This window comes from Manis javanica, chromosome 10 (assembly GCF_040802235.1).
Source record: "Manis javanica isolate MJ-LG chromosome 10, MJ_LKY, whole genome shotgun sequence".
In the NCBI taxonomy this organism is placed as follows: domain Eukaryota; kingdom Metazoa; phylum Chordata; class Mammalia; order Pholidota; family Manidae; genus Manis; species Manis javanica.
This window is the reverse complement of record NC_133165.1, coordinates 34,286,003-34,313,306: the sequence shown is the minus strand read 5'-3', so window position 1 is coordinate 34,313,306 and position 27,304 is coordinate 34,286,003. Positions and strand designations below refer to the sequence as shown.

The window sequence follows — 27,304 nt, the reverse complement described above, 5'->3', positions numbered from 1 at the left end:
GTCTGAGTCTAAATTTCAGGCTGTTTCAAATGTGTCTGATAAGATTACCTCTCTATCACTGCTAATTTAGCGGAATGATCCCCTGTTGCTAAAGAGGGAGGGAGTTCTTTGATTTAGGGATGTGACTGCTTATCTTTTTATGGGGGGTCGGGAAGGAGGGAAGTTTTAATAAAGCTTTCATGTATTTTACTCAAGGCAGACGTGTTTTGCTCCTTATGCTGAACAAACCCCTAGTAGAACGCAAACACTGGGAGAGCTGGCCCAGGACACTGCCCCTTCTGAGGGCACTCAGACACTGCCTCCCCTCAGAGGGGAGGATGTGTGGCTGACACACTGTCCCCAGGGAGCCAGCACTGCGTGTGGAGTCACCTCAGCTGCTGCTGCTGCTCTAGGGCCACATGGTACCCAAGGGCTCCTCCCCATGTGAGGCCAGCACCCAAGGCCAGTCAGACACCTGGACACTAAACACGTCGGGATGTTGTATGGAATGTAATTCCATTCAACTCGATACACGATTCTGAAATCCTGAGTTTACTACATGTGAGGTGCCAAGTGGGTTTCAGAGGCCAGAACTCCTAAATCTAACAGCTCGAATTAGCTCAAGCCAGTCAATCCTTGAACCCTGGGAGTGGTAGAACTGAAAGAATTTTACCTGATGTGATGCACAAATGTTCATCGCACACACAGACACACACACGCAACTCTGTGAAAGTCTCACCTCTTTGTCTGCCTTGGATGCTGCGAAGAGCCAAGATGTTCTGCTCGTCTGACAGGAATTGCTTCATCTTGTGAAATGGCTCCTTGCCGCGGACGGTCAGTTTATTCCATGGCTTGGGCCGGGCTAGAATCTCACTCACGGACCCTTGAGACAGTCCCAAGACATAATGTCCAAAAATGCGCTGTCCAATGTTGTGCTTGATCAATTGCTCTTTCACCTGCCGGGCGATTTCTGCAGTGTCTATCTCCTCGCCCTCGGAGGCGCTCCCAGCACTTTCTGACTGGCTGGGAGATGGGGCCATGCCATTTACATCTGGGCTTTGTTGTAATGGACTTTGGGAAGATATGGAGTTTGTGCTGTATGGACCTGTTGAAAAAATCATGCTTGTGCTTCCTGCTTCCTGCATGGCCTTGGAGTAGAAGGACTGCATTAGCTGTCGCTGGAGGAGAGAGTTTAGTGCAAATTTTCCCGTAGAAGCCAGGGGTAGGCTGGGGCTTGCCAGGGATGAGCTGAAAAAGTCTTGAGTTAACCCCGCTGGTGAGAACTGGTGTGTACCATTAGTATTGGAAGCCTGCTCCCCCGTGTTGCGGGGCAACTGAGAAGGAGGGGAGGCCGGCAAAGGTCCAGGACGCCGACTCTCAGGCTGGTCTTTCCCTTTTCTCCTGGCTGACCCTACAAGGAAGGGCAAACATAATGCATTATGGGGGATTCAAAAGGGAAAAAAAACCAAGACCAAAATGCAAAGTTTGCCCCACAAAAGGGAAAAAAAAGTGCAGATTTTACAAGGGCCAATGAGGTGTGTTGGTTTGTTTTTCGATTGAATTTTAAAATTAGCCAAACGAGGCCCCCGAAACGAGCAACATGCATTTCATGTTTGCACCTTTCTTGTACGTTGCAGCCTGGAGAGTCCCCTTGACATAGATTCAAACTTCTAAAAGTGACAAGGAGCCGGTACCACACACAGTAAAGAGTCAACAGGTTGTGGGCCCCTCATCGGGCCACTAGTGTTCGAGCTATTACGGGGAGGGCCCCGCCTGAGGAGCAGCAAACACTGACATTTCGGGACCAATGGATCCGCTCCCACCACTTGCTCTGAGGCGAATGCACCGCACTGAGTCCACTCGATCGAAGGCGCGCACATTTTAAGAATGAAATATCATCGGAGCCCGAGACACCTTTACACGGTTTACCAGCTGCCAAAACCAGAAGCAGTCAGTGACGCCACCATTTTGGGATGAGCAAAGAAAGACTAAGGATGGGGGTGCGTTCCCAAGGAAAACCTGACAAAGGAAGAAAAGCTCAGCTGAGCCCAGCAGGCCAGGCCTTCCCTGTAAGCAGCCCGGCATCACCACGGGAGACAGGCTGCACAACTGGGAAAGCTCAGAAAAGCCAACATCCTCCGCGAGTCCCTAGGGCTCTCCTGCAACACCGGCTCTAGTGACCTCCGCAGACGCTCTGCGGCCACACACCTCGCCCTGACCCTCTTTCAGCAGGATGGAGAGAAGGAGAGCATGGGGAGGACGACACCAAACACTCAGTAGCCAAGGTTCTCATCGACCGCTGATGCACCCGCCATGCGTTGGCCCAGACTCACGGTTCCCCTTCCTCTTCCTCGACCCCTGGAAGGGGCCACGCACAGCACGTAAGACCCCGTCAACCTACCGCTCAGGTCACTGTTGGAGATGCGCAGTGTGGCATTCTCAGACTGCAGAGAGCGGTTCTTCTCCAGCAGCAGCACCTCCAGGGGCTTGGATGCATCCTAGATGGGGCAGAGTGGGGCTCACTGTGGGCCTGGCCACCCGACCCCACAGGCCCTGCTCTGATGGCTTTCCACCCAACTCTGACTGACAGAAACCTGACTTCCCCTGAATGCTCAACACAAATGTGGAAAACACTCAAATTCCTTTGCAAAAGAATTCCTGTGGATATGCTTTTTCTTCTAGGCTAGTACAACTTCTAGACAACTAATTATCTTCTATTCTGTCCCCAAATTCAAGCTAACTCTGTGCTTCACCTGGCAGTAGGACCGGCAGCTGAGCCACAAGCCTGTCAGAAAATCACTGTGGAGGTAGCCTTTATGGTGCCAGAGTCAGCTGCCTGCTGGGCACCTGGGGCAGGATTCCATTTGATGGCTTAAATTTTAGCTGGCTACCATGTTACCAGGTGCCACTGTCATCTTGTCCTGTTCCTTCTCCACATGAAGCAGATTATGCAATTCTCTTAGCCTGTCCCTTTGGGGCTGATCTTTACCACAACCTGAAATTTCTGTTCTGAGGACTTGCCCAAGTTAAATCACAATTTCACTTGAACTGAGTTACTAACTTTTCTTTTTTTGCCTCTTTATAGTTAAAGATAATTTGCTTTAACTTGGTTAAACATTCTCGAGGAATCACTCATCAGGCGCAGGCAAGAGGTCTCACTGAGAAATATCGAGCTCGTGAAGCCTGCCTGGGGACAAACAGTGACTGCAGCGATGTAAACACTCACACACACCAAAAGCAAAGTGAGACCGGGTACCTGTGTCCCAGCTCCCTCAGACGGTGCAAACTCCATGGACTTCAGGATACTGTGAAGAGCAAGGCAGAGTGGTTATTTCCTTCTCATATCTTTGATGAGAACCACACTAATGAGCATTAACATCACAATTTTCTGCACTCCAATAACCAAGAAACAGACTTTAACAACTTCCCTGGCAGCCTTATAATCCGAATAGTGTCTCTTGAATAACTATTCAACTAGCAGTTGGCCAGCAAAACTTTCTTGCCCAGCATGTAAATCATTCCATATGGAATCACACCAGGGCTGTTCAGAGCATAATTTTAAAGATGAACACAGACTTAACATTGTTCAAGTGGAATGTATTTGTAAAGCTTGGAGGGAATGAAGACATAATAAGGAAGCCAGAGAGAGAACCTCATCACCAACTCCCAACCTGTCCCCCGGGGCCACATGCTCACTTGGTAGCTGGCACCCAGGGACCAGGTAAATAGGCAAAGAGTAAGGTCCCACTGCTGGTGGCCCCAGGCTGTAACAGGAGCACTGTCACAAAGTTGCGGGGTGGCAGGAGGATGAGTTCGCCTTTGTTCTCCTTAGCATGGAAATCACCCCTGTGTCCTAACCGTTTCAGCAAGCCCAAGAGCAGGGTGAGTTCAGGTGCCCAGAACTGCTGTTCGCAGTGTTCTTTTGCATGGACATTCCTTTCTTTCTAAGACTATTGGGAAGGAAAGGGCAAGTGGGCCCACGTGGCTCCGAGGAGCTTGGGTGTGCCCCTCACACAGGAGGGAAGGTGAGAATGGGGGCTGTGGCCCCAGGTCCCCGGTGCTCTCCTGGCGTTCCTGCAGCCATGATGCTGGCCTCTGCCCTCCTTAGCTCCACGGAAGTGTCATCAGGACAGCACGCTGTGTAAAAACGCCCAGGGCCTGAGGGCCGCTCACTCTCTGGGCAGCCACCTCAGCGCTTCAGTAAGGAGCCAATGCTCTTAGTTATCTGTGGTTGTATCTTTGCAGTGGCACCTGTCATACAGACTAACAAAATGAAAGCAAATAAGGAGCTAACAGGTAAACCTCGTAACTGTATTTCACTGTGAGCTACTGAAAGTAAGAACTCTTCCAGGCCCACTGCCTCAGCCAGGAGAGAAGTGTCAGGGAGTCTGGGACTTGTCCTTTCTTGGTGGATGTCACATTGTTTGCAACCATATTCTTGTCTGAGATTCACTGTAGGATCATGTGCCAAAGATTAAGTGAATCTGTAAGTTTATACTAAAACACCAGTGGCTCCAGTGGCTCTTCATTTATTCAACATGTATTTCCTGATGACCCGTTAGGTGCCTGACCCTGCAGAGAACCAGAACCATTCCGGCTCCTCGCCCTCATGAACCTTATGGGCTGCTTACAGGCAGAACATAATATTCAAATGGTGCATGAAAGAGAAACCCTGGTGGGGGCCCTTGGCAGGAGAGGTGTTACTGGGCTGGAGACAGGGTGCCTCGGGAGTCAGCCTTTGAGAAGGGCCTGGCGGAGCAGGATGTTTTGCAGACCACCAAGGGCAGGGCCTCCAGGACAGAGATGGGATGGGACCGCGGTGTGTCTGGGAGAGTACTCTGATCACAAAGGTCCGGGGTGGCCAGAGACACATTTTAGTGGAAAAGCCATTGGAGGAAGGCTTTTTTTTTTTTTTTTGCTGTGGAGGGTGCTGCAGGGTGCAGATGCCACAGAAAGGGCCATAGGAATGTGGGTGTCGGGGTGGCAGGGAAGGCAGTTCTGGGAAGAGGGCAAGGGCCAGTGTGCAGCTGGGCAGGCAGACGGATGGGAGGGAACAGGCAAGGGGTGTGTTTCAGGCTGGATTCAAGGAGCCTTAGGGCCCAGGGGAGGGAGGTGAGTTCAGAGGTGGAAGTGCAGGCCTGACCTCTGTATGGACAGGAGGGGGGCTTGGGCGAAGGCCTTCACATCAGAGTTTCTTGGATTTAACACTTTTTTTTTTGAAGTGGAAGAAGGGAAAGGAAGAGGAGACCAGAGCAGGAGGAGCAGATATAGAAAGTTGACCAGGTGAAAAACCCACATCCTTAGACTGGAAATGGTAGGGGGAGTATAGAGTCCAAGGAGGCTGGACCTGTAGAGAAGTTCCGGGGGTTTCCAGGTGCTGCAGAGGCTGCCTATGGCCGGGGGTGACAGTGCCCAGGGAGAGAACATGGTGGGCACAGGCTGAGGGGAGCCACCTAGAGGCACCTCACCAGGGAGGCTGGAGTAGGTCAAGACTTGTAACCCAGAGAAGGCTACTGGACATGGTGGCCAGCAGGTGGAAGGGCCTTCCAGTGGGCTTTTTGTAGCAAACCTGAGGGAACAGAATTTAGAACACAAAGAACAGCATGGCGCGTGGGTGTAGGCTTATTTTAAAAGGAGAAATTAAAAATGTCAGCAGCAGAGAGAGGAGCTGACACAATAGTAGGAGTGGAGGGAAGGGAGCCGAGGTCCAGGTGGAGGGTCAGCTGGAGAAGCAGGACCTTGAGGCAAAGGGGAGCTATGGACACCTGTCTCTCCCTAAGGCAGAGCACCACGGTGTCTGCTGAGGGGTGGCTTAGCTGGGGGCAGGAGTGGAGGACACTGGCTACAGGGACCTGTCTACACCCCAAAGGGACTTCCTGTATAGCCAATAGCCTCGCCATGGAGGTGGGGTTGGCCTGGGGAGACTGTGAGGCAAGGTGGGCAGATAACTGGGGCTGTGTGCACTGTGGTGGGGCTGCCCATGAGCCCCATCTGGGGAGGTCATGAGCTCGGACAGCACTGGACTTAGGGGACAGGCAGGGCCCAGGGCCAGGGAGTTTGGGGAGGACCAAAGGCAGGCTCAGGGGGAGGAGCCTGAGACAGAAGGGCAAGGCTGGGTGGTGGGGGGACTTCTAAGCTTGAGAATGTAAACATTAGCCCTGAAGAGATGATAAATTCAGCTGTTGCCCCTTAGGTGGGGTGCTGGAGCTTGAGAGGATAAAGCCCTAGAGTCTAGGTGGCCAGGTTGGTGTGAGCAAAACACATGTATGCTTTCAAGGGGAAAACTTTCCTCTGCTCTGCTCCTGTTCAGAGAACTTGCAGCTCAAAGACAAACTCACGTTTTATAATTTCTATTAAGGCAATGTCTCCCCTGATTCCGAGTGCACTGGCTTATTCTAAACGCTTACAGAACTTTATAAAAAGTCCAAAGAACTTGGGCATAGGTTGAAGTGCAAACACCCGCAGTGCTGGGCAGCTAGGATGTTACCCAGCGACAGGGCACCCGCTGGGGCTGGGCCCTGTGGTGGCCCCTGGCTGGGAGCTGCGCAGACATCACTACACTTACTTTAGTTCCTTCTTCACCTCTTCATAGTCAGCCTGTCCTTTCAGTTTTTCTTCCAGTTGCTGAAAACAGACAGAATTTTATTAGTGGTCATTTCTGAAATAGGTCGATGGAATTTGCTATGCCCTGAAGGTTTGTGTCTTCCCTAATCTGTAGCTGCATCCTAACCCCCAAGGTGATGGTATAGAGGGTGCTCAGGTCATTTGGGTGGAGCCTCCCGAATGTGATCAATGCCCTTATGAAAGAGGCCCCAGAGAGCTCCCTCATCCTTCTGCTGATTGAGGACAGGGCAAGAAGAGGGTTGTCTGTGAACCAGGAAGGAAGCCCTCACCAGACATCGAATCTGCCAGCACCTTGATCTTGGGACTTGCAGCCTCCAGAACTGTGAGAAATTCATGTGTTGTTTAAGCCACCCCATCTGTGATACTGTTACAGTGGCCCCAGAGGACTAAGACTTCACTGAGACATTCCCCATAAGGAATCCAGCTGTCCCTGGGAGGGCACGCAAACACACATTAATGAAAGGTGACAGCACACAGTGTCATCTTTCATCTTCACTTTCTGGTCTGGTGTGAGTGGGCATGGACACACACGCTTGGCAGCATAAGTAAAAATGTAACACATAAGTTAATGAAAGTGGAAGGACAAAGCTTTACCGAAGTGGAAGACAGGGTGAAGAAAAGGCCATTTTGTATGAAATACCATGAAATGGCAAACAGAATGAGGAGAAGTGTTCTGAAAGCAGCATGTAGCTTTTTGCAATATGTTAGGCTAGCTGACAGATGCTGTCTGTTGTCAACACCTTTGGTGGGACACTGCTAACAAGAGATACAAGCCCTCTGTTGTTGAGCACTCGTGTCAGGAGAAAAGCTCCCCCAGGTGTGAGGACTGCAGGAATGGAGGCCTGTTCAGCTGGGTGGTCTTTTTGTCTTAGTCCCGACGGGAGGGCATCCTAGCCGGCAGGGCCCCAGCAGGGCACAGCTGATTCCCTGGCCCTAGAAGTCCTTTCAGAGGCAAGGCGAGGGGCTCTGATCCCAGGGACCTAGCAGTACCTTGCCTGGCTACCAGGACACTCCGTGTGCTTACTGAAGTCTGTGAGCTCACCGGGCATTTACATGGCCACTTTGCCCAGAGCTCTACAGGGCTTTCCTGCTTGGAAGGCCCTTTGGTGGAGGGCGGTCAGCAAAGGGTGCTTCCTTCCAGGAAGGTGTTTTAGACTAAATGGCTTTTGCCTTCCCCCAAAGGGAGCTCTGTGGGGGAAATAAGGGAGCTTAACAGAGAACACAAAGACCCAGGAGTTTGGGGGCTAGCAATTTAGAGTGTTTACAAGCCCAGTTTGAACAAATGCCAGTTCCTGAGTCAATAGCACCTTCCCATCTTTAGGGCTTCCAGCTGGGCTCTGCTTGACCAGCCATGAGTATGATCACAGAGCTGATTCAGAGCATTCTAGAGTTTCAGGAGGAGATGCCCAACTGGCCCATAAGCCTTGATGCTTGCCTGAGTCTCACCCTGTTTGCTGTTTCAAGAATTCAGGTGTCCTGTAGACAGAACTCATTTAGCCCACCTTTTTCTGCTGCAGTTGCTGGCAGTTTCTTGTGTATGGATTTCCCATTGTGTAAAACTGCTCTGCCCTAGTTGCTTTTAAGACCTCTTGTTAACTTTATATATCACAATGGTTTCTCATCATAATCAAACGGGTAACATGCACTCATTTTCCAACAAGAGATTCTCAGGAGGTACCCATGAAGAAGTGCTTATTTCATTCTTGTCCTGGCAGTCCAGGGGTGGGAAGTGCTCCTGTGCCAGCCTCCTTAACAAAAGATTATTGGGAGCTGCTGGGACACAAAGAACCTTTCAGATTACGGAATTCACTGACACTGGATATGGAACACACACGAAACTTGGTCATGTTCGGAGAACAGGGGAAAGCCAGAACAAAGGGCAGCCAGATGGGAAGACACAGAGCACTCCACAGCCTGGCATGGTACTGAACCTGGAGTCACTTCTGTCACTTACAAGCTGGGCTCCTTGGGCAGGTTAATGACTTCAGATGGTGACCTCGAAGGCTGAGCAAAGGAGCACCAGGCAGGGCTCTGGTGTACACGTGGGCACTGCAGGGCCTTCAGTGGGGACCACGGTCACTGCCAATGCCCCTGAAGAGCACGGCTCTGGCCTTTGCTCACCTGTCATCAGCCCTGAGCAGAAATGGTTTACAACTGGAATCTGTATAATTTGGATATGATGGTTTTCACTGAGAATGAAAGAGCTTTCACTGAAACGTCTGCCACCTACATGGAGGCAGCTGAATCAAGGAGAAACCAAGACAGCTTCTGTCAACCACTTACGCTGTTTCTGTTTTGCTGGGCAGACAGCTGCACAGAGGCCTCCATGGAGTGGGACATCTCAGAACCAGTCACAGTAGCAGGATGGAGTAGGAAGCGTGTGGTGTGGGACTGCACACTGGACTCTGCTACTGAAAATGCCCACCATGGAAAAAGGACCAATTGCCCACTGCTCAGTTCTTTGCCCAGAAGCTCCTTGTTGTGTACCTGGAAAGTCTTATTTCAAAGACTCTCAATCTGGAAAGGTGCTCCAGCCTGTCATTCTCTCTGGGAAAAGGCTCTTCTCTCAGATTTTGCTAATGCTCAGTGGCCAGATTCTATACTCAGTGTACACCCCATGTGCTATCTAATTGCTGCCATGCTTCTGCTAGGCTGCCGGTCTCTCTGCCCAAAAGAAAGAAGACAGACCAGAGTCCTATATCAGCTCTTGTTTGAGCTGAGGCCACCCCACCCCCCTGCAGTCCTGGGAAGAACTGAAGTGCTGCTGTGCTGAGGCCATGCCAGGTGTAGGCTGCAAGCCTGCGCTCCACCGTCTGAAGGCTCTGGCCCGGCTCTGACTCTTAGTTACAGGGTGAACTTGAACAAGACACTAACTTCTCTAGGTCTCAGCCTCTTCATCCATAAAAGGGGGATAGCGGTACATACTGTACAGTGCTTTTGTAAAGGTTGAATACCGCATGTTAAGTACTTTGTATGGTGCTTGGCACAGGGTAACACACTCTGCAAATGGTGGTTATCATCACTGGAGTGGCTACCTAACCCCCAGTTGGTGGAACTGAACATGATTCTGTGATTTCTGAGGACACTGTGGCTCTGAATCCAGGAGCTCCTTTTGGGAAGTTCTGCACATTCTAGTCATTCACTCCTAGTGTACCTGAAGCTCTGTTGGCAGGTCTGGCTGTTAGATCTCATGGCAGGAAAGGCAGCCCCGCCTCCAGTGCCATGAATCTGGGAAACAGGTTTTCTTTCTGTACTTGGGGACACACACGGGTTTTCCACAGAGTGAAAAGAGGCCAAGTGCTAGAGATCGGCTGCTGGCCAGTCCCTGGTGCGACCTTGGGTGATGGGCTTAGCCTGTTGGGCCTCATGCTCCTCATCTGGGAAATGGGGAGAGGATGAGTAGGGTTTTCACAGGACAGTGGTGAGGATGTGTAGGATAAGTAAAGTGCACGCTGCCCAGTGTCCCCCAAGTGTGACTGTTTTTTAATTCTTAATATAGACCACATATATGGTTCTAGGATGTGCTCATCAAATGTCTCTTGAATTGCTAGAATTATCTGTATGAAGTTCTGGTTGAGACTCAATAGTAAGAAAATTTAATTTAAAGTATTCTGGCGGGCAGCAAATTGGGCCCTACATTTATAAAAGGTCTCTGTCCTAGGCAATTATAACACAGGGCTGTAGGGTCACAAACTTAAGGGACCTCTGGCATGCGAGACTAATGCAAAGGCCGTCGAAAGGCCTCGACTTTGGGGTCACATAGTGAGGGGTCATGGCAGCAATACCTCTTTGCCACAAGATCATAGGCCAGAGAGGCGCTGTGCAGCCGTCTGAAGATACTCCCCCTTCTTCCAGGATGATCAGGACCAGGCCTGCGGAAGTGCTGTCCCAATAGCAACAGCTCAGGCTAGAGGCATCAGTGTGTGACCCCTTGTTCACCTGAGGACCATGGGGCTGTGGGACCGCCAGTCAGCACTGGGTAAGCGTGGCTGGGCTCCCTGGTCCTGGGCGGGGCTCTAAGGCACAGCCCCTCAGGCCAGCGCTATGCTTCTGGGCTCCAGGACTGGGCTGCATGTGCCTCCTTTTCACCTGAACAGGGAGACCCTCTGGCCTCCCTATTTCCTCAGTGAGAGGAGGCAATTCTGCAAGCATAGGATCTTCCACTGGGCATGGGGGCGAAGCCCAGGGATGCCTGAGGACCCCGTGCATGTGCTGCTGGGGTGCAGAGAATGTGACAGCAAAAAGCAGACCCCCAAGGCCAGGTGGGTGGGGCTGGGAGAGTGACGGCTACACTGGAGGGCTGGCTGCAGACATATGGGTCTGGTCAGAAGAGGAGGACCTCCGGATGGCAACCTTGTCACACAGGTCACCACTGATTTCCATGCACTGTGGTCAGGTGTGACCAGGTGCAGGGCAGAGGAGCCAGCTCCCGAGGGAATGGTGCCATCACAGACCAGGAGGGCCCTGGCTCAGTATTTAGGCCACCTGGACACTTCACATCACGGTTGGCAGTGTGACACCAGCTGGGGACCATCCGGGTTTATTACCACGTGACCAGGGGCATGGGAATCTTTCCAAGAGTGATCACTGTAATTGCCACAAATAGCTCCCTAAAGCATTCCCGGGAATACTCATGGACTCACAGTGATGCTGTAGGAGCCTTCTGGTGACCTCTGGCTCCCACCCCTGTCCCCATGTGGCCCCTGAGGCCTCCAGCAAGGAGCCTCGGTTCCTTCGAGGTTGCCTCCAGTGTGTTCTTCTCTGGGCCTCTCCATGGCTGTCGGGCAGGTCTGTCTGCTTCCCGCACCAAGCCCTCTGGCCCTTCTTCATCCCCACGGACGGCTCACTCCTTCCCCTCCTCAGATCTGTGCTCACACTGCCCTCCAGGCAGGGCTCCTGGTGGCTGGTCCCCTGGGCTCCCTGTATTTCGGACATTTGACGTTAAGACTCCTCATGCCACCAGGGTAAGTCTGCCTCTCAGGGGGTGGAAGGGTGCAGTGGAGGGACATGCCCAGGTCTCCCCCCTACAGCCATGGGCTGGACAGGGCTGGGCCTGGCCTCTCCTAACCCCAGCAACCTCCTCCACAGGACAGTGGTCCTCATCATGCCCACGTGGAGAGAGTCAAATGGGATGAGGACATTAGAGCTTTATAATGAGACGCTGAAAAAGCTGCTCATTAAAACATTTTCAAGGCAGCCTCGATGCAGAGTGAACACACTCCCAGGTGTGGGAACTTAGGCACCCAGAGGCAGTGTCCTGAATTAAAGGCACTGAGTAAATCCAGAGAAGTGGTCACCAGCCTCTTTTTTCTGTCCCAACCCCGAGGGACACAGCGTGCTCCATAGTGGCTCTATAGGACCCATCAGAACCTCAGGAGGTGGGTGAGGGGTGAGGAGGGGTGGGAGGGGCATGTGCAGCTTGGAGAAAGCCCCCCAGGTAATTCTAATACATCTGTCCACCCACCCAGTGGGAAGCACTGATCTTCAAGCATCTTTAGAAAATATAATTCCTCCCTATGGGAGACTCACATTCCTCCAGCCAGCCTTTCCTATACATACCCACCTCAAATGGGAGCTACTGGGCTTTCACAAGTGTAGTGCAGGTGACTGCCTCTGTATTCAAGTGTTCCAGCAGAAGGCAACAGAATAGGGAGTTATCAGAAATAGCAGCCTTGTAATGGCAGTTGGGTTATTCCATTAATCACAAACACAGAATTACCCTTTTCAAGCAGCACTGTGCTTGAGCACTTGTCAGATTACGCAGGAAGAAACATCTACCACTTCTGAGTCTGCTTCCATGTCTATTTACAGGTTAGAAGTGGATAGTGATGCATTTATGGCAAACTTGGCTTGATGAAGGGGAACACAGGAAAGCCTGGTAGACACCCAGCTGTCACTTTATCCTCACAGAACTACCAATAAGTCATCTAAGTGAAGGGAAACAATAGTTGCAAAGGGATGGGGAGCTTCAAGGTGCTAAAGTGCACCCCAGAGACCCCCAAGGCTGAACACCATGGTCCAAGAAGGCAAAGACTAAGAGAGGGGAGGACAGGGGGAGAGAAGCAGGAGAGAGGAAAGCCCCATGGGAAGCTCAGGCACAGCTACTTGCTGCTTCTCAGCAGCTACACTCCTGGGTCACAGACCACCATTCCCAAAGCATCAGGTTGTTAACTGGATAAGCCTCATTCATAAAATATTTTCCTAATAATTGTATTGCTGCTTAGTTTAGATTTAAGGGGAAAAAAAAGCCCTGGTCAGGTATCTTATTCAATTAACCTTATTCCTTTCAGGGAGGCAGGTGCATGTGCTCGTTTGGGGAAGGCTAAATGCCTTTTGTATGCAGGTTTGATATTGGAGAGATCTTCACTCCTGGCAACAAGGGGTTAAGATAATTAAAATCAGGGAAGTCTTGTTACTAGAGGATATGTTTTGATTATTAGATCAGATGAAGATAGGGGAGCAATAATTTTGGAAGAAGTATTACCAAATTGTTTCATTAGCTGTGTAGTATTAAAGAATTCCCCCAAGATATGGATATAGAACATTAATTTGTGAAACCGTGTTTCATTTTTTGTGAAGGCAAACATTAAAACCTTAACTGATTTAGAAGAAATTTCCCTATAATAAAAAATGTAAGGTCTATAGCCTCCCTCTCATGTAGTCAAATGCAGAACATATTTGAATCATACCCTTTAAGTGTAGAAAGGGAAGGAAAGGCAAATTATCTAATAATAATGCCACTGCTAGGGTCAAAACGGCTGTAACATGAGAAAATTAGATTTAATCTGGAAATAAAAAATGAGTACTGGTACTCACTGGACAGGCTGATGAGAGAATCAGAAATCCTAGGGAAATAAGTGGCCCCATCTCAACCGTCTCCCTAAGCTGGAAGGACCATTACAGAGGGGCCCAGGCACCCATGGCTTCTGACAGCAGATGAAACCCACCCCAGGAGAAAGTGGCTAGCAAGGGATAGTGGCAGGGCCACTGGCGCCAGGGCGGTCAGGCCAGAGAGCTGCCCAGAGGACACACTACTAGACACTTGGTTCTGAGTCAAAAACACAGTCCTGAGCTGAGATGAAAAATCTAAATTAAAAAAAAACAAAACAGGCCTAACTATATTCTAGAATTACTTTGTGTAAGAAAAAGTTTTTCTGATGCTTTTACAATGAACCTGGACTCCTTATTTCACATTACAGTGACTATTACTTGGCTGCTGGTCACTCACTCGCTCATAATCTACAAACGGATGGCAGTTGGGCCATGGAGCTGGGGAGCTGGGGCCCTGGGCCAGTGCCTGCCTTGTCTCTTCAGCATCAAATACGATACTTTGAGGAGGCCCTTCTGGCTCTGAGGTGCTGTGAACCTAGGGTGTGAGGACGATCTTCAAATTATACTAACTGTAACACACGGGAAATACCTTAAGTATCATTTTTCCTTAACATAATTAAAAAAGTTCTGGGTTCTGAATTTGGGATATGAATTTATGAGAAACCCCAAGAGGATCTAGCTTTGGGCGAGGCCGCGGCTGACTCCACTGGGGAGGCAAGAGGCTGAGCATGTGATCTCATCGTGCCGGAAGCAGCCCCATGCTCCGGGCCGCTGATGTGCCATGCTGGCCTGAGCGACAAACCGTCCCTGCAGCTGGGTACCCTCAGCACACCTCCCTGTGCTGTCTGGGCACAGGGAGAGCTGAGGTGCAGCGTGCTGGGTCCTCCTGCTGGCAGCCTCCTCCAAAAACCAGGGAAGGCCTGCAGAGCATGTGTAGTAGACAGCTTAGGAGCCGACCTGATCTCCAAATCAGTTCCACACGGGGAGCAGGTTCTCAGGTGGTGGAGCAGCACTGGTGGTCACTGAGGACATGGTTCCACCAAGTGCTGCACACAGGAGACACCCAATCAAGAGGGAAATGCCATCTAGCTAAGAGCTGGCAGAGGGGTTCAGAGCCACTCCCCCTGCCCCAGGCTTGAGGGCTCTGCTTCTAGCTGCCTCACAGAGGTTCAGTATTTGCTGTCAATTCTAGGCAAGAAGCATGCAAGAAAGGGCTCTGATGGAGCTTATACACCTGTGCTTCCAAGTGACATGGCTAAGGGAACCTCACGTCTCCTTGTACTTTCTCAAGGTAAAAAACTTTTGTGGAAGGTTGGGTCTCAGACTGAGAAAAGCCTGAGCAGTGTGCTTTTGGAGGAGAATGAATTTTAACCATTACCTCTGTAAACCACAAATATGAGATATCCTTGTGCCATGGCCAAGGTGGAGCAAATAAGGCAGCTTCTGAGATGAGGCCTCTTGTCATGCTCACGACACCCACCAAGGCATCCCAGATGCCGGGGGCAGAAGCAACACACTGAGGAGCTCGGGGTGCCAGTGGGGAACCAGGACCACCACGCCAGAAGCCCGGGGCTCCCTCCAGGGCCGTGTGCGGAGGAAGGCAGAGGGTGTGCACATGCATCCAGCCCTCCCTTGGCCCACCGGTCCCATGGCACCCTTACTTTGAGCGTGCTGTTCTTGGCACTCAGCTGCTGCTCGAGCTGGGAGATCTGGCTGGCCGAGTTCTCACGCAGCTTGGTGAGGCTGGCCTGGAGTCTCTGCACGTCCTCCACCAGCTGGGCGATCTCCCGCTCTTTGGCAGCCAACTCAACTTCCAGGCTGGAGCGGGTCAGCACCTCTATGGCCTGCTCCTGCGGAAAAGAAAGGAAATGACCAAACCGCGCTGGCCTTGACCGGGTGTCGGGGCAAGGCCATCTGCGCCGGCAGGCAAGGCAAAACCCAGGCAGATAGAGGGACGTGGGCGGTGAGCTCCCAGGAAGATATTACCCCTGGCCCCGTGCACGGGGCCTGCAAGTCACCCTCCCAATCCACCCTTCTGTGCACATGTGACTGCCGCCCGGACAGCCGTCCATTTCACAGGGCTTCCAGTCAGAGGGAGGCGGCGTGGTGGGTGGGATGCATTTTAGACATTTGGTAGCAGCTTATGGTGTGTTGGATGGTGGTTAGTGCCACAGAAACACTGAGGCATGGAGGGGACTGGGGTCGGATTTAGGAGAGACAGCTGGGGCTTTTAAAAAGATGGTCAGGAAAAGCCCAACTGAGACAGTGACATTTTAGTAAAGATCTGAAGGAGGTGAGAGAAAGGGCCTGTTGATGGTGGGGGACACTGAAGGGGAAGGCTCTGGGGAGGGCTCCTGGAATGTTCTGAAGCGTTTGGGTTTTCTACAAGATGAGAGTCCGTGTCCTGTTGAATCCTTACTATGTTATCTAGGAGCTGAGATCTTGGTTGACAAATTGATTCTTGGAGTCAGCATTTTAAAAAAAAGAGTTCAAATATGTGGAAGGTGCATATTGGAGTTCCTTTATGTATCCCCCAGCCCCAAATTTTCTCATTTTGTAAAATATGCAAGGCAGGGAAAAAGTATTTTAAAAAAACAAGTCAAAACTGTAATTAATTCCTAAGGACTAAAGCAGCACTTTTTCAAGTTTTAAAAGTAATTATAGCTTCTGAATGATTCTGGAAGCTTCTCTGCCAGGTGGATGTACTTCTGGGCATGACTGATGTGGACAGGAGGACAGGAGCATGGTGTCTGTGACAGCAGAGACCTTGGGGCAGCACACACTGCTGGGCAGAGTGCCACCACCCTCCCTGCCCCGCCCCGCCCCACGGACTGTGCAGCTCCCAGTCTGGATCTGGCCTGTACTGGGTGGAGGTGCTGGATTCCATTTCATGTACAATGTTCAGGCACTGTTGAAATGGTTACCAAGACGGGGAGCATACAGGGATTCTCAGAGGCTGGACCACTGGCTCTTTGTGTCTGTCCAGGCCTCAACTCAAGAGCACCCAAATCATGTGGGGGTTCAGACAATAATGGGTTCTAGGTACCACCCTGGAGCCCATGGTTCAGGTGATTCTGATGGGGCTCAGGGTCAGGCCCCTGGCTCAGACAAGCCTCTGAAGGCAGGGATGGAAACTGACTTCCCCAAATCTGACAACAGACCCCTGTGGGTACCGAACAAATTCCCATGAGTCTGTCCCAGGAGGGACATTCCCAGGGCTCCAGGATCCCAAACCTTGTTATAGGGTTTTCACATCTGGGGACAGCCAGTCACCAGGGAAATAATTTTTCACATCTCCCTCCTGGGAAATTAAGGACTTTACCATTTAAGGATGTAAATTTTGTGTGCAAAGCAACTCCTTTCTGTTTCTTTGGTTTGTATACTATTGTAAAGTCAGTTCTTCATTTCTCCTGACTTCTGGCAGATCTGCACATGGCCCTGGGGACCCAGGGAACATCTTCCCTTGGTTTATTTAAGAGGTACACGCTGTCAAGACCAGTCCCATTCAGACTGTGTGCCACGGACTGGTGCCAAGTCACAAACTGCTCCGGTACACAGAGAGGCACAGAAATTTAGTGTGTAGAAACTTTTTATAGCAATTCAACATAGCTATGACATTTTTATTGTCTTTCGTAAAATTATCGGTCTGCAACAGATTGGAAATTAAAATAAAACTGTCCTTCACCACGGAGAGTCTGGGAAACGCTGTCCTACACAACGTGGGCCAGGACCAAGGCCAGGAGCCATGGGGTCTTAGGACAAGTCCTCCCAGTAGGGTCAGGAGGCCAGGGAGAGAAGCTCGTGGAGGTGAGCCAGGAGAAGGGAGAGAGGCGGTAAGGGGCTGTGGACCTTGTCATGAGGAAGAGGGGCTCTGTTTCAGGGCAGGGACCCCATAGGTGGGCACAGAGGTTGGCAGGGGCTGGGAGCAGGCCTGAGGAAGGAGTGACAGACGCTGAGAGGCCAGCTCGAGAAGGAGCAAGCATGTTGGTTCCTGATGGTGACTGAAAGGGTGGCCAGAGACGCTTGCACTTGTGGCAGCAGGCCTGGGGAGCGTGAGGGGACACAGTATGAGTGATATCCAGGGGGGTTGATCTCATGGTGGGTATAGAATGAGCACATTATCTAACTTTAGTTATTGATCAATTTTCCGACCTAAGGAACATTAGCCATAAAAACGGTTTCAAGCACTCTTAGGGAAAGAGGCTGTAAAACAAGCCAAAAGGTGGTCTGGGGTTTTAACTGGGCAACTGCAGTTAATATTCCAGGGATGAGTGGCTCCAACAGCAGGTATAATAGCAGCTCTCAGCGCTCACCCTGGACCCAGGATGGGGACCTAGGGGCAGGCAGTCCCAGATGGCCACTGGCTCACCTTGAGAGGCCCAGCCTGGCCATAAGCTGACTATGTGACCTTGGGCAAATCAACTCTCAGGAACCTGGGCCACTGACTCCTCACTAAGAACAGCAAAGATCATTCGTGTCTCACATGAACAAAATGAGATGAAAGTGGTAAGACCCTGGAAACAGGACAGAAAAAAATCATCCTGCTCTCGAACATGAAGACATCCTGGTTGTCACATCATGAAGACACAGTGGGAAGCTAAGAAAGAGACAGACAAGAGCCTGGGAAACAGTCAAGGGTTGTGGGGGGAGGGTGAGGCCTGTGTCTGGGCAGCAGAGCCCCAGCCTCAGTCCATGGACACCAGCTCTCAAGGAAATGGTATAACAGGGTCAACAAGGTGGTGAGGGGAGGCACAGCCTCTGAAACTGCAGGGAGGTCAGTGCCAAGATGTTCAGGCGATGTTGAGACGGTTACCAAGATGGGAAGCGTACAGGGATTCCCAGAGGCTGGACCACTGGCTCTTTGTGTCTGTCCAGGTCTCAACTCAAGAGCACCCAAATCACATGGGGGCTCAGACAATAATGGGTTCTAGGTACCACCCTGGAGCCCATGGTTCAGGTGATTCTGATGGGGCTCAGGGTCAGGCCCCTGGCTCAGACAAGCCTCTGAAGGAAGGGATGGAAACTGACTTCCCCAAATCCGACAACAGACCCCTGTGGGCACTGAACAAATTTCCATGATTCTGTCCCAGGAGGGACATTCCCAGGGCTCCAGGATCCCAAGACCCATAAAGGCTCTTGCTTTCCACGTGGGTGTGGGGCCTTGTGTATGTGTGTGGGGGGTGCTGATGGCTCAGGAGCCATCAAGAGGATGTGTGGGGATGCTCTGTAAAGTCTAAAAACATTGTTAAAAAGAAAGAGAAAGGGCTAAAGATGATGATGGCAGTGGTGGGGCGTGTTTCCAAAGGGAAAATGAAGGAGAAAATGGAAGCCACCAGTGTGGCAGCCATCATGCCGCGTCCCTATGAACCAGCGTGCCTCTGTCCCCTCCCAAGCTGCTTGCGTGAAATACCAGGAGCCGCCTGTCTCCTGAATCCTACAGGGACTAGAAGAGAGGCTGAAATAAACTAATGACTGCTTTTGTCCTGCAGCCATTTTCATATTACTATGAACTGGATGCAAAAGCCCTGCTAAGAGGAGGGAGGCCTGACTGAGCAATGAGGGGGCGCTTAGGACCCCAGCAGAGGGGACAAAACCTTGCAGTCTAGGCTATTCTACTGAGTCCACTGTGGGAATGAGGGAATGGGAACCTCAGTCTGACTTCTCTTCCTGATTGCCCCTCTATTCCTGACAACACCAAGTGGCCCACGGCATTCACTTGATAGATCCACCTGATAGACGGGTAGGTGTGTTTTCTGATATGATGATTGTTGAGGGTCAAGAAGGTGGCCTGGTATGGTGCAGCAGAGCCCTGAGTACTATTTGTCTGTAAATACTCGATAAAGGCCCTGCATATATCCTGTCTCATTCAGTGCACACGAAGGAGAGAAAGCTTGATGTAGGGAAAAATAGTGGATGGTGGCAAACTTGGATCTAATTCCAGATGGATCATCTTCTAGCTCTGTCATCTTGGGGAAATTATTCAACTTCTCCGAGCCTGTTTCTCTGCCTGGAAAATATTCACCAACAAACCTACCTCTAATGACTGTAGCATCATGAGGCAGAAGAGAACCATACAAAGCTCTGGCAGGGCCCCTAACACAGAGCAGGAGGTTCTCTGCATAGCAGTTCCCCTTCCAGAACTGGCAATTCCATTAAGACACCCAGCAGATCAGCTTTGGCTTTTGCTAGGTCTATAGACTCTACTGTTTCTCGACCGAGTCCTGCCAGCCAAGCCCAACACACATTTCCCTGCTGGCCCAGTTTCCTACATTTGCTCGCTGACTGGTTGGGGCCAGAGCGGACCGAGTGTGTGGATGCACACCCGAAGGGAGGCCTGGCAGGGCCGCTCTCGGAAGATTGAACCAGTTCCATGTAAACACTGCACTTAGCCGATGATGAAGTGTTTAAGCACCCCTAGGATCCACAACTTACTCTACCTGCAAAAACATTCATTTCCTTCTGAAATGTTTTGGTTGCTACAGTCCAGGATGGTGCCATAAATCCTTTCAATCAAAACATTTAGCTTGGGTGCCCCATGTAGAGAAATTAGGATGGAGGGCTTTTTCTAGAGGACCAAGAGCAACCACAGAGGCTGGGAGGAGCTGAACTGACTCCCTCCTTCAGGGCTTCCTCCCACCTCTGCTCTGGTGCTGGGTCCAGTCCAGGTAAACTTGTATGAGTGATGGTGACAGAGCCAGGGGCTCATTTCAGGTAAAATTAATACCAGAGTTCATGAAGTAAGAAGGTTGTGATGATTCCTTAATGGAAAGCTTTTCTCTATACCCCGGAACACTTAAATCATGTTTTCTCTGATGTTAATTTATAAGAAAGAAAACCAAAACCTGTTCTTAAAAGGGGTCCTAGCACTAAAATTCAGCTTTAGCTCCATCCCTGGGGAATAATTAGAAGTTCCCTGGGGCAGCTGAGGGCCCAGCTGAGTCCTAGCTTGGCTACTGGAGCCAAGTGGTTCTGGGGCAAGGAGATTATGTTCCTGGAGCTTCTATTTCCTCATCTATATAAAAAAATAGCAATAACCACTTCACAGGTCGGGTGGAGTAATGGCTGTCAAACTGACAAGTGAACTTATAGGACAGCAAGTCTCCTTGGGGAGACTACACCCTCTCTGGGACTGGCCTGGCGCATCCCTCCTTGCCCTCCCAGTGTCCACCGTGGCTCCTGGTGCACAGCAAGGGCTCTGTAACTCCTTGTTAAATAAAAGGACACCTACTAGTGCAGTTTGAGCCATCAGAGCTGAAGGGACCTTGGGATCACTGACTCCTTTCTCTATGCATGAGGATACTGGGCCTAGTAAGTTTAACCACCTGAGGTTTTGTAAGTGAATGAATGGCAGAGCTGAGCTTCAACTCTGGGACTCCCAGATCAGAGATGATGGCGCCAACCAGTGATAGTTCCGGGAGGGCTTCATTATGTGTCAGCCTTGCTCTACATGCTTCGCTCATAATAACTTCCGGAACCTTTGCAAAATCCCATTTTACAGATGAGGAATCGAGACTCAGGGAAGTTAAGCTGCTTGCCCCAAATCACACAGTTGTTAACCTGCAGTGCTGGGGTCTAAGTGCAGGGGTGTGGCCCCAGTGCCTGGGTCTTACAGACATACTACCCCAAGTCACTGCATAGCATGGAAGGAGAGGCTGCAGTCCAGTAATTCAAAGCTGCCTCGATTGAGATGGGAAAGTTCTGGCTAAGAGCAGTTCTTACCAATCATAGAAAAATCAAGAGGCAATGGGCTGAGACGTGCACCTCGTTCCTCAGGAGTACTCACAAACAGGTGAGCTTCCAGCTAGCAGGAGATTCACAGTGGGCTGTCACGCCACCACCTTTGGCCCTCCCTGCTCATCATGGCAGTTTCTCATCTGGAAGGACACATCCTAAACCAGAGCTTCAGTCTCCTGTGTGATTTTGGCAAGGCCCCAGTTCAGATCTCCGCCCATCTGCCAGCGCTCACCCCACAGACCTGGGCCAGGAACACGCCTCTCTGGGGGTGGGGTCTCATGTCTTCCCTTTTACCTGGGCGGGTGTGACGCTGCCCACGGTGCCTCCATGCAGAATCAGCAAAGCTCTTCCTTTAGACCTAACAAGTTCCATCCCCAGATTGCTCAAAGCATCTCCCCGCCAAGATAACCGTATTGTTTAAAATATTTCTCCAAGAGGGGATATTAAGAAACAAAAAGCAGCAAGCAGCTATAACACGGAGGTACATATGCGAGGCGGAGAGAGGCCCCAGCGGGCTGGGCTACCCACCACGTCCGGGGCCTTCTGGATCTGCGAGGCCAGCTGGAGAGAGTGGTTGGCTGATGAGAGCTGCTCCCTTAAGGTCTCTGCCTCTCTCTGAGCCACCTCTGCCCTCTGAAGGAAATGGAAAGGGTGAAAAGAGAAAGTACATTCAGCTTAACAACTGACAATTATTACCAGAACATTCATCAATTCATGCCTGACTAACTATAATTGATTTTCCTAAACACTCAACCTAATAAATGCTAGAAAAAAAACACAGAATGTGATGGATTTTTATTTTAAACAGTACAAGGAAGAAATAATTGAGCGATTATGACAGTAATTTAACGCTAGGAGCAAGGGATCCCCTGCTGATACTAATGCTCCGGCCCACTGAATTTCCCAGACTGAATAAATACTAGTGGAAATAGAGTCTTTTGATTCAATTTCTTTCTATTCTCATAGACCGAGAAGATTTTATTGCAGGATTACTCCTGGGAGTAATTCTCACGGGTAAACAGTGAATTAAAGACGCTTTGGTCATTCTCTTCCTAAAAACATGCACAATGTTGTGGCTGTTCTCCTTCAGCAAGTATTTCCATAAATGTACAGGGTGTAAATGCCACTTCTTTCGTGAGAGCCGAGCTTATTTCAACAGATTTAACCCTTCACCAGACAAAGTCTTCGAATGTGGAGGCTGGCATTTCCAGCCAGCCAGGCCCCCTGAGGGGAGAAGCGGACCAGGTCCGCTGCCGGAGAGAGGAGTGGATGCTTCTGCTACCTGCATGTAGTTCCCAGACAAGGAAACCAATGCCTCTGGGAAGCAAACCACGATGCCCCCTGGACAGTGAGAATAGGGCCTCCAGTGCCTGCCACCTAAGAGAACACCATGGTGCAAGCAGGCAGGAGTTGGGCACTTGGGGACAGGAATCAGGGCAAGTCACCTATACTCACTAAGCGACCCCTTCTGTACTCTAAAATGGGAACATCCTTCTCAGAAACCTTGCAGGGATGGACATGTACAGAAGTGCTCTGTACACAACTCATTCAGAGGCGTTTTATTATGGGCTCATCCTGACTTTACAGTTATGATTGAGACAAAACTCTAAGTTGGGTGGGAGACGGCAGCTAATTGACATCAGGCACGCAGACCAAGCAGTAATGTGCTTCTTCCCACCAGACTTACATGCCGCTAATAGGAAAGATTAACAAGAAAAGCCTGGCTAAATAGGGCGATTTAGTGTATTTTCCTATTTTGTGGTATGACAGCATGTGTCTACTAACTGCTAAGAACGAACTGAAAAGGAGAAATAAAAAGTTGACCTGCCCGGTCCTCACTGATCAGTGTAGTGGTATGAGGAACAGATCTGGAAGCTTCAAGCGATTCTGTGACATGATTATTTAAGTCTGTCTCTGCATACAGACCAATCAGGATGTTTCTCACAGCAGTCACTTCTGCCTGGGAAGGGGGCTGCTGGTAGCCGCCTCCCCTGCTTTTCCAGGAGCTCTCAGAATCGCACTTGGTCTAATTCACATGGAGCCTGGCCAGGCCTGTCTGTGCACAAGCAGCCGCCTCTCACCATCTCTGCTCCAAACAGAATTGAGAACCACCTGCAGGAAAGGCAGCAATGTGACTGGTGTGGCGAAGGTGGTGGGCTGATTCCTGGGTCATGCTCACTGCAGGGGAGTCTCTTCAGTGAGAAAGATTGCCCTCAGTTTATTCCCAGATGAGCTACTCCAACTTCCTCTGATAATCATGTCATATAACTGAAAAGTTTACTCTTCTCTTTCTAGTCAGCTAAGCCCTTGGGCATAAAATCTCCATGACTCTGCCAGGAATAGCATGTATTTTGACATATTTCTAGTCTCTCAGACTAGGAAAAGTATTTCTTAGCCTAGTGGAGAAGCTGTTCTGGTAGCAATCAATGGTGCAGCACCACCCTACCCTGCCTGGTAACACTGGCCTGGAGTGTTCCGGAGCCACCAGAGCGTGGGCAGGCCCGGCAGGGGGTTCATGGCGAGGCTCTCATGTGGGCATCTGGCTGTTTGGAGCAGAGCACTGTCTTATCAAAGGTTTACAGAACAAGGGAATGAGCTGTCAATGACTTTATCCTTGGTTTGTATGATTTCTCTAGCTGCACTTCATTTCATTTCCAACTTCTTATACAGAGTCTCTGTGGCCCATCTGCAGTGGTCACAGCCTTTTATCACATTTGGCTTGCCTGGGTTACTTCAGTGCAACTTGATTGTGTAGGATTGTGTTAGGGTTTATAACCTGAGTACATCGAAAACCAAACAAATAAAATGGGTTGTGGTGGCTGATGCAGCTAAACACACACCAGCACATCTGAAATAAAAGCTGGAGAACAGCTGTGAAAGGGAGCAGACAGGGGTGCCATGGGGGCAAACAGCTCCTGCAGCCATAGGTTCAGCCCCATTGCTGGCCGCGGAGGCAGAAAGAAAGAGGTCTGTGCTGGGTCAGAATCTCCCATCTTCCTGGCGACTGCAGTCCAGCCGGATGAAGTTGTGTTTCTAGAAGTGGAATTGCTGATGGGAGGCGGAAAGCGTTGGCACTGTTTTCTGATCTGGAACCCTAGACACAAAGCTATGGCTGCCATGAGGCAGGTGACTTCCTGTTTCCACTGATGGGCTCCCTCCCTCCTCCCCTGTCCCAGGCCAGGCCTCAGCAGGCAGGCAGCTGGTGGCAGCTGGCAGCCCGGAGTGTGGTTCCGGGGCGGCCCCATGAGGAGAGTAGGCCCTGCCAAGCCAGAGCTGCTCCCAAGAGATTCCTCTTGCTGGCTGTTGCTCACTTTTTGTCCTTCTCTGAGGGGTGAGAGAAAATGCCAGGTGCACCAGGGAAAGTAAAGGAGGAGGGCATGTGGATTAACGAGGACATTGCCTGTGTTCTGGTGGTGACACTGACACCAAGATAGAAACAAGTGCTTTGCAGGGTTACTGAGGATCAATGAGCCAAGAGAAGCCAAGGGCCCGACAGCGCCCGTCCCATGGCAATGGCTGCCCCATGGATCACTGTCATTGGTGAGGCTCCGGTACTTGCTGCCTCAGGTGGTCATTATTCTTTCCTCATCTTAAAATGAAAGACATTTTAGGGGGATATTATTAGAGATGATAGCTGGGCTTCAAGTGAAACCCCAGCTCCCTTCAGTCACCTAAAAGGTAGGAAGCAGCTAGCAGTACTGTTTTAAGAATTCTTCTGTTAGAGTCAAGCCAGCAAATAGCAGTGATGATTCCCATCCATGTGACTCTGGCTGGTCTAACAGTCTCAGGTGAGCTCTGCATCTCAGGGAGGGTGCCTGAACTGTGGGCCCACAGTGTCATCTCACCCTTAAGGAAGGCCCTTGGGGAACCCCAACCCCCGTGCTCCTCAAAGGCTCCTGGGAAGACCCTGGAAGGGCAATAAAGGAATGCTTTTCCCTAACCTCAGCCCTCAAAGGCAGACACATTAGAACATGAATACAGGATGCCAACATCTACTTCTAGACCTTAAAGTCTAAAAAAATTGATTCATAAAATGTGGAGGGGACACATGGCTAGGTGGGACAGACAAAGGTGGCAGACACAGGGTCTCTAACAGCGGGTGAAGGTCTGGAGGGAGGGCTGGCAAGGCTGGTCACAGACCCATGGAAAGGTGGCTGCAGTTAGCAGTTCTCTCAGAGGAGTAGAGGATGTTCTCTTCCCCCCAGAGCCAGGGTTGGGATGTGAGGGAATCTCCACCATCTCCTCTGCAGGGCAGGCTTTTCCCAGTTTATCCATTTAAGGTGTGGCCTTGGGGTCCCTGGTTATATGGTGGTGGTAATGGGGTGTCTCTAACCCAGGTCATCTGTCCAACCTGGTCCTAGGCTTTGACTCTTGTGCCCTTCTGTGTATGTAGCCATGAAAACCCAGGCTCAAGGACAGCGAAGGTGAGCAAGTACCTGCAGTGCCAGAGCGTTCACGCGAGCTGTCCATGGGTTGTGTCCCCAGGCCAACCCACAGCTTCCCAAGGATGGGACCTAGCTATGAAGATGAGTCTGTTAGCAGGCAGGCCCTCCCTGGATTACTTTCTTAAGGATGCTGAACAGTTCACCACACATTTATTATCTTGTAGTCCTGGAGGTTGGGAGACCTCAATGGGTCTCACTGGGCTAAGATCAAGGTGTTCGTAAGGCTGAGTTCCTTTCCGAGGCTCTACAGAGAATCTGTTTTCTTGTCATTTCCAGCGTCTAGAGGCCACCTGCATTCCTTGGCTCATGGCTCCTTCCTCCAGTTTCAAAGCCAGCACTGTGCTCTACAGGCTCTTCTGTCTCCTCTTCTGCATCTGAGGACACTTGTGATTACACTGGGTCATGCTCATAAACCTGGGTAATCCCATCTCAAGGGCAGCTGGTTAACAGCCTTAATTCTCCTTTGCTGGGCAAACTAACATATTCACAGGGGTGTGGAGGTCTTTGGGGCTCTTCTTCTGGCTACCATACTCCTCAAAGACACCACCACATTTTGGACCATTTCAAGGAGAAGCCATGCTCTCCGTGAGAATGATCTCTCCACCTTCTCCCCTCAAGGCCCTGTGCTCTGGAGAGAGAGAGAGAGAAGAGAAGTGAGACTACAAAGACCAACAGATGAGCTTCCAGAGGAACAGATGCCCTCACCCTGCGAAGTGCACTCTCAATGCAGTCTCTGCTGGATTCCCAGTCCTAAAGCTGCTGGCAGTTGAGCCAGCAGTTCCTCATTTGTTTGGAAATAGTCTGCAGTCCTCATTCTTTGGGGTTTACTGGTTCAAACCTTTCTCCAATTTCCAGTTCTGTAAGGGAATGGCTGGTGGTGTGTGCAGGGCCTTGACGCCACCCTGCAGTAACGCCTCTATGGATGCTGCTGGTGTGTTAACGTGCACATGCTTGTCTGCCGTGTTTTGTGTAGGTGAAGGCTATTGCTAATGGGAATCTTGGAAGCAAAAAAAAAAAGCTGCAATATTGGTAGGCATGGGTTCAGTATTTAAAGCTGTTAGAGCACTTGCCGCCTAACTCTGAGATTCCTCTGTTAGGATAAGCTGGTCAAGAACAGGTTAGATTGACTCCAGGTCACCTGCTAAACTCAAGAAAAGTTCTGTAAAACAAGGTTCACTGTAAAACACACACAATTCCCAACCCATCGGCTCATCCCCTTTAGGTATTAGTTTGGCTCAGGGAGACCCAAAGGCTTAGTGGGAAAAAAAAAGAAACCCTTAAATGCCAACGAGTTAAGTGTGCCACCTTTCAGCACACTTGCTTATTTTATGTCTAAGAGTTTGTGTCCCAGAAACTATAAATATCTATGAAAACAGTAAACTCTTACTAAAGACAATCTAGAATTACAGTGGCCATTAGGAGGAACATTCTAATAAGATAAGATCATTCAAGAAGTGCACAGGAAAGCAAGGCTCTTAAATCAAACAGAGGGAATGAGGTATCTTTTTTAATTGGCATGCAGAATCCTCCAATATTGCAAAATAGTTTCATTGAAAGACTTGTTGCAAAAGGTTAATGAAAAGTTAAATATGTAGGTACCTAAAACAAAAGACAGTAAGACTGACATAACTCCTACTGCTCCCCTCCATCCTCCTTTAATTGGGTATCCTACTAATCCTACCCGTCTATCC

The 27,304-nt window shown here is 50.4% G+C and overlaps 1 protein-coding gene across 14 annotated transcripts in view; it reads right to left on the bottom strand.

The window, feature by feature from the left end:
- The window catches only part of CUX1 (cut like homeobox 1), a 370,873-nt gene that overhangs the window by 66,504 nt on the left and 277,065 nt on the right, over positions 1-27,304 (bottom strand). For 3 of the 14 annotated variants that reach the window (XM_073215149.1, XM_036998749.2, XM_036998747.2), the window contains exons 10-15: positions 21,697-21,801; positions 15,096-15,284; positions 6,545-6,603; positions 3,236-3,284; positions 2,381-2,477; positions 719-1,390 (exon numbers count right to left, since the gene is read on the bottom strand). In XM_073215149.1, the coding sequence (XP_073071250.1) occupies positions 719-1,390; positions 2,381-2,477; positions 3,236-3,284; positions 6,545-6,603; positions 15,096-15,284; positions 21,697-21,801 (1,171 nt within the window). The remainder of the gene's footprint in view (positions 1-718; positions 1,391-2,380; positions 2,478-3,235; positions 3,285-6,544; positions 6,604-15,095; positions 15,285-21,696; positions 21,802-27,304) is intronic. The other 11 variants (XM_073215150.1, XM_036998750.2, XM_036998748.2 and 8 more) reach the window with 5 other exon arrangements.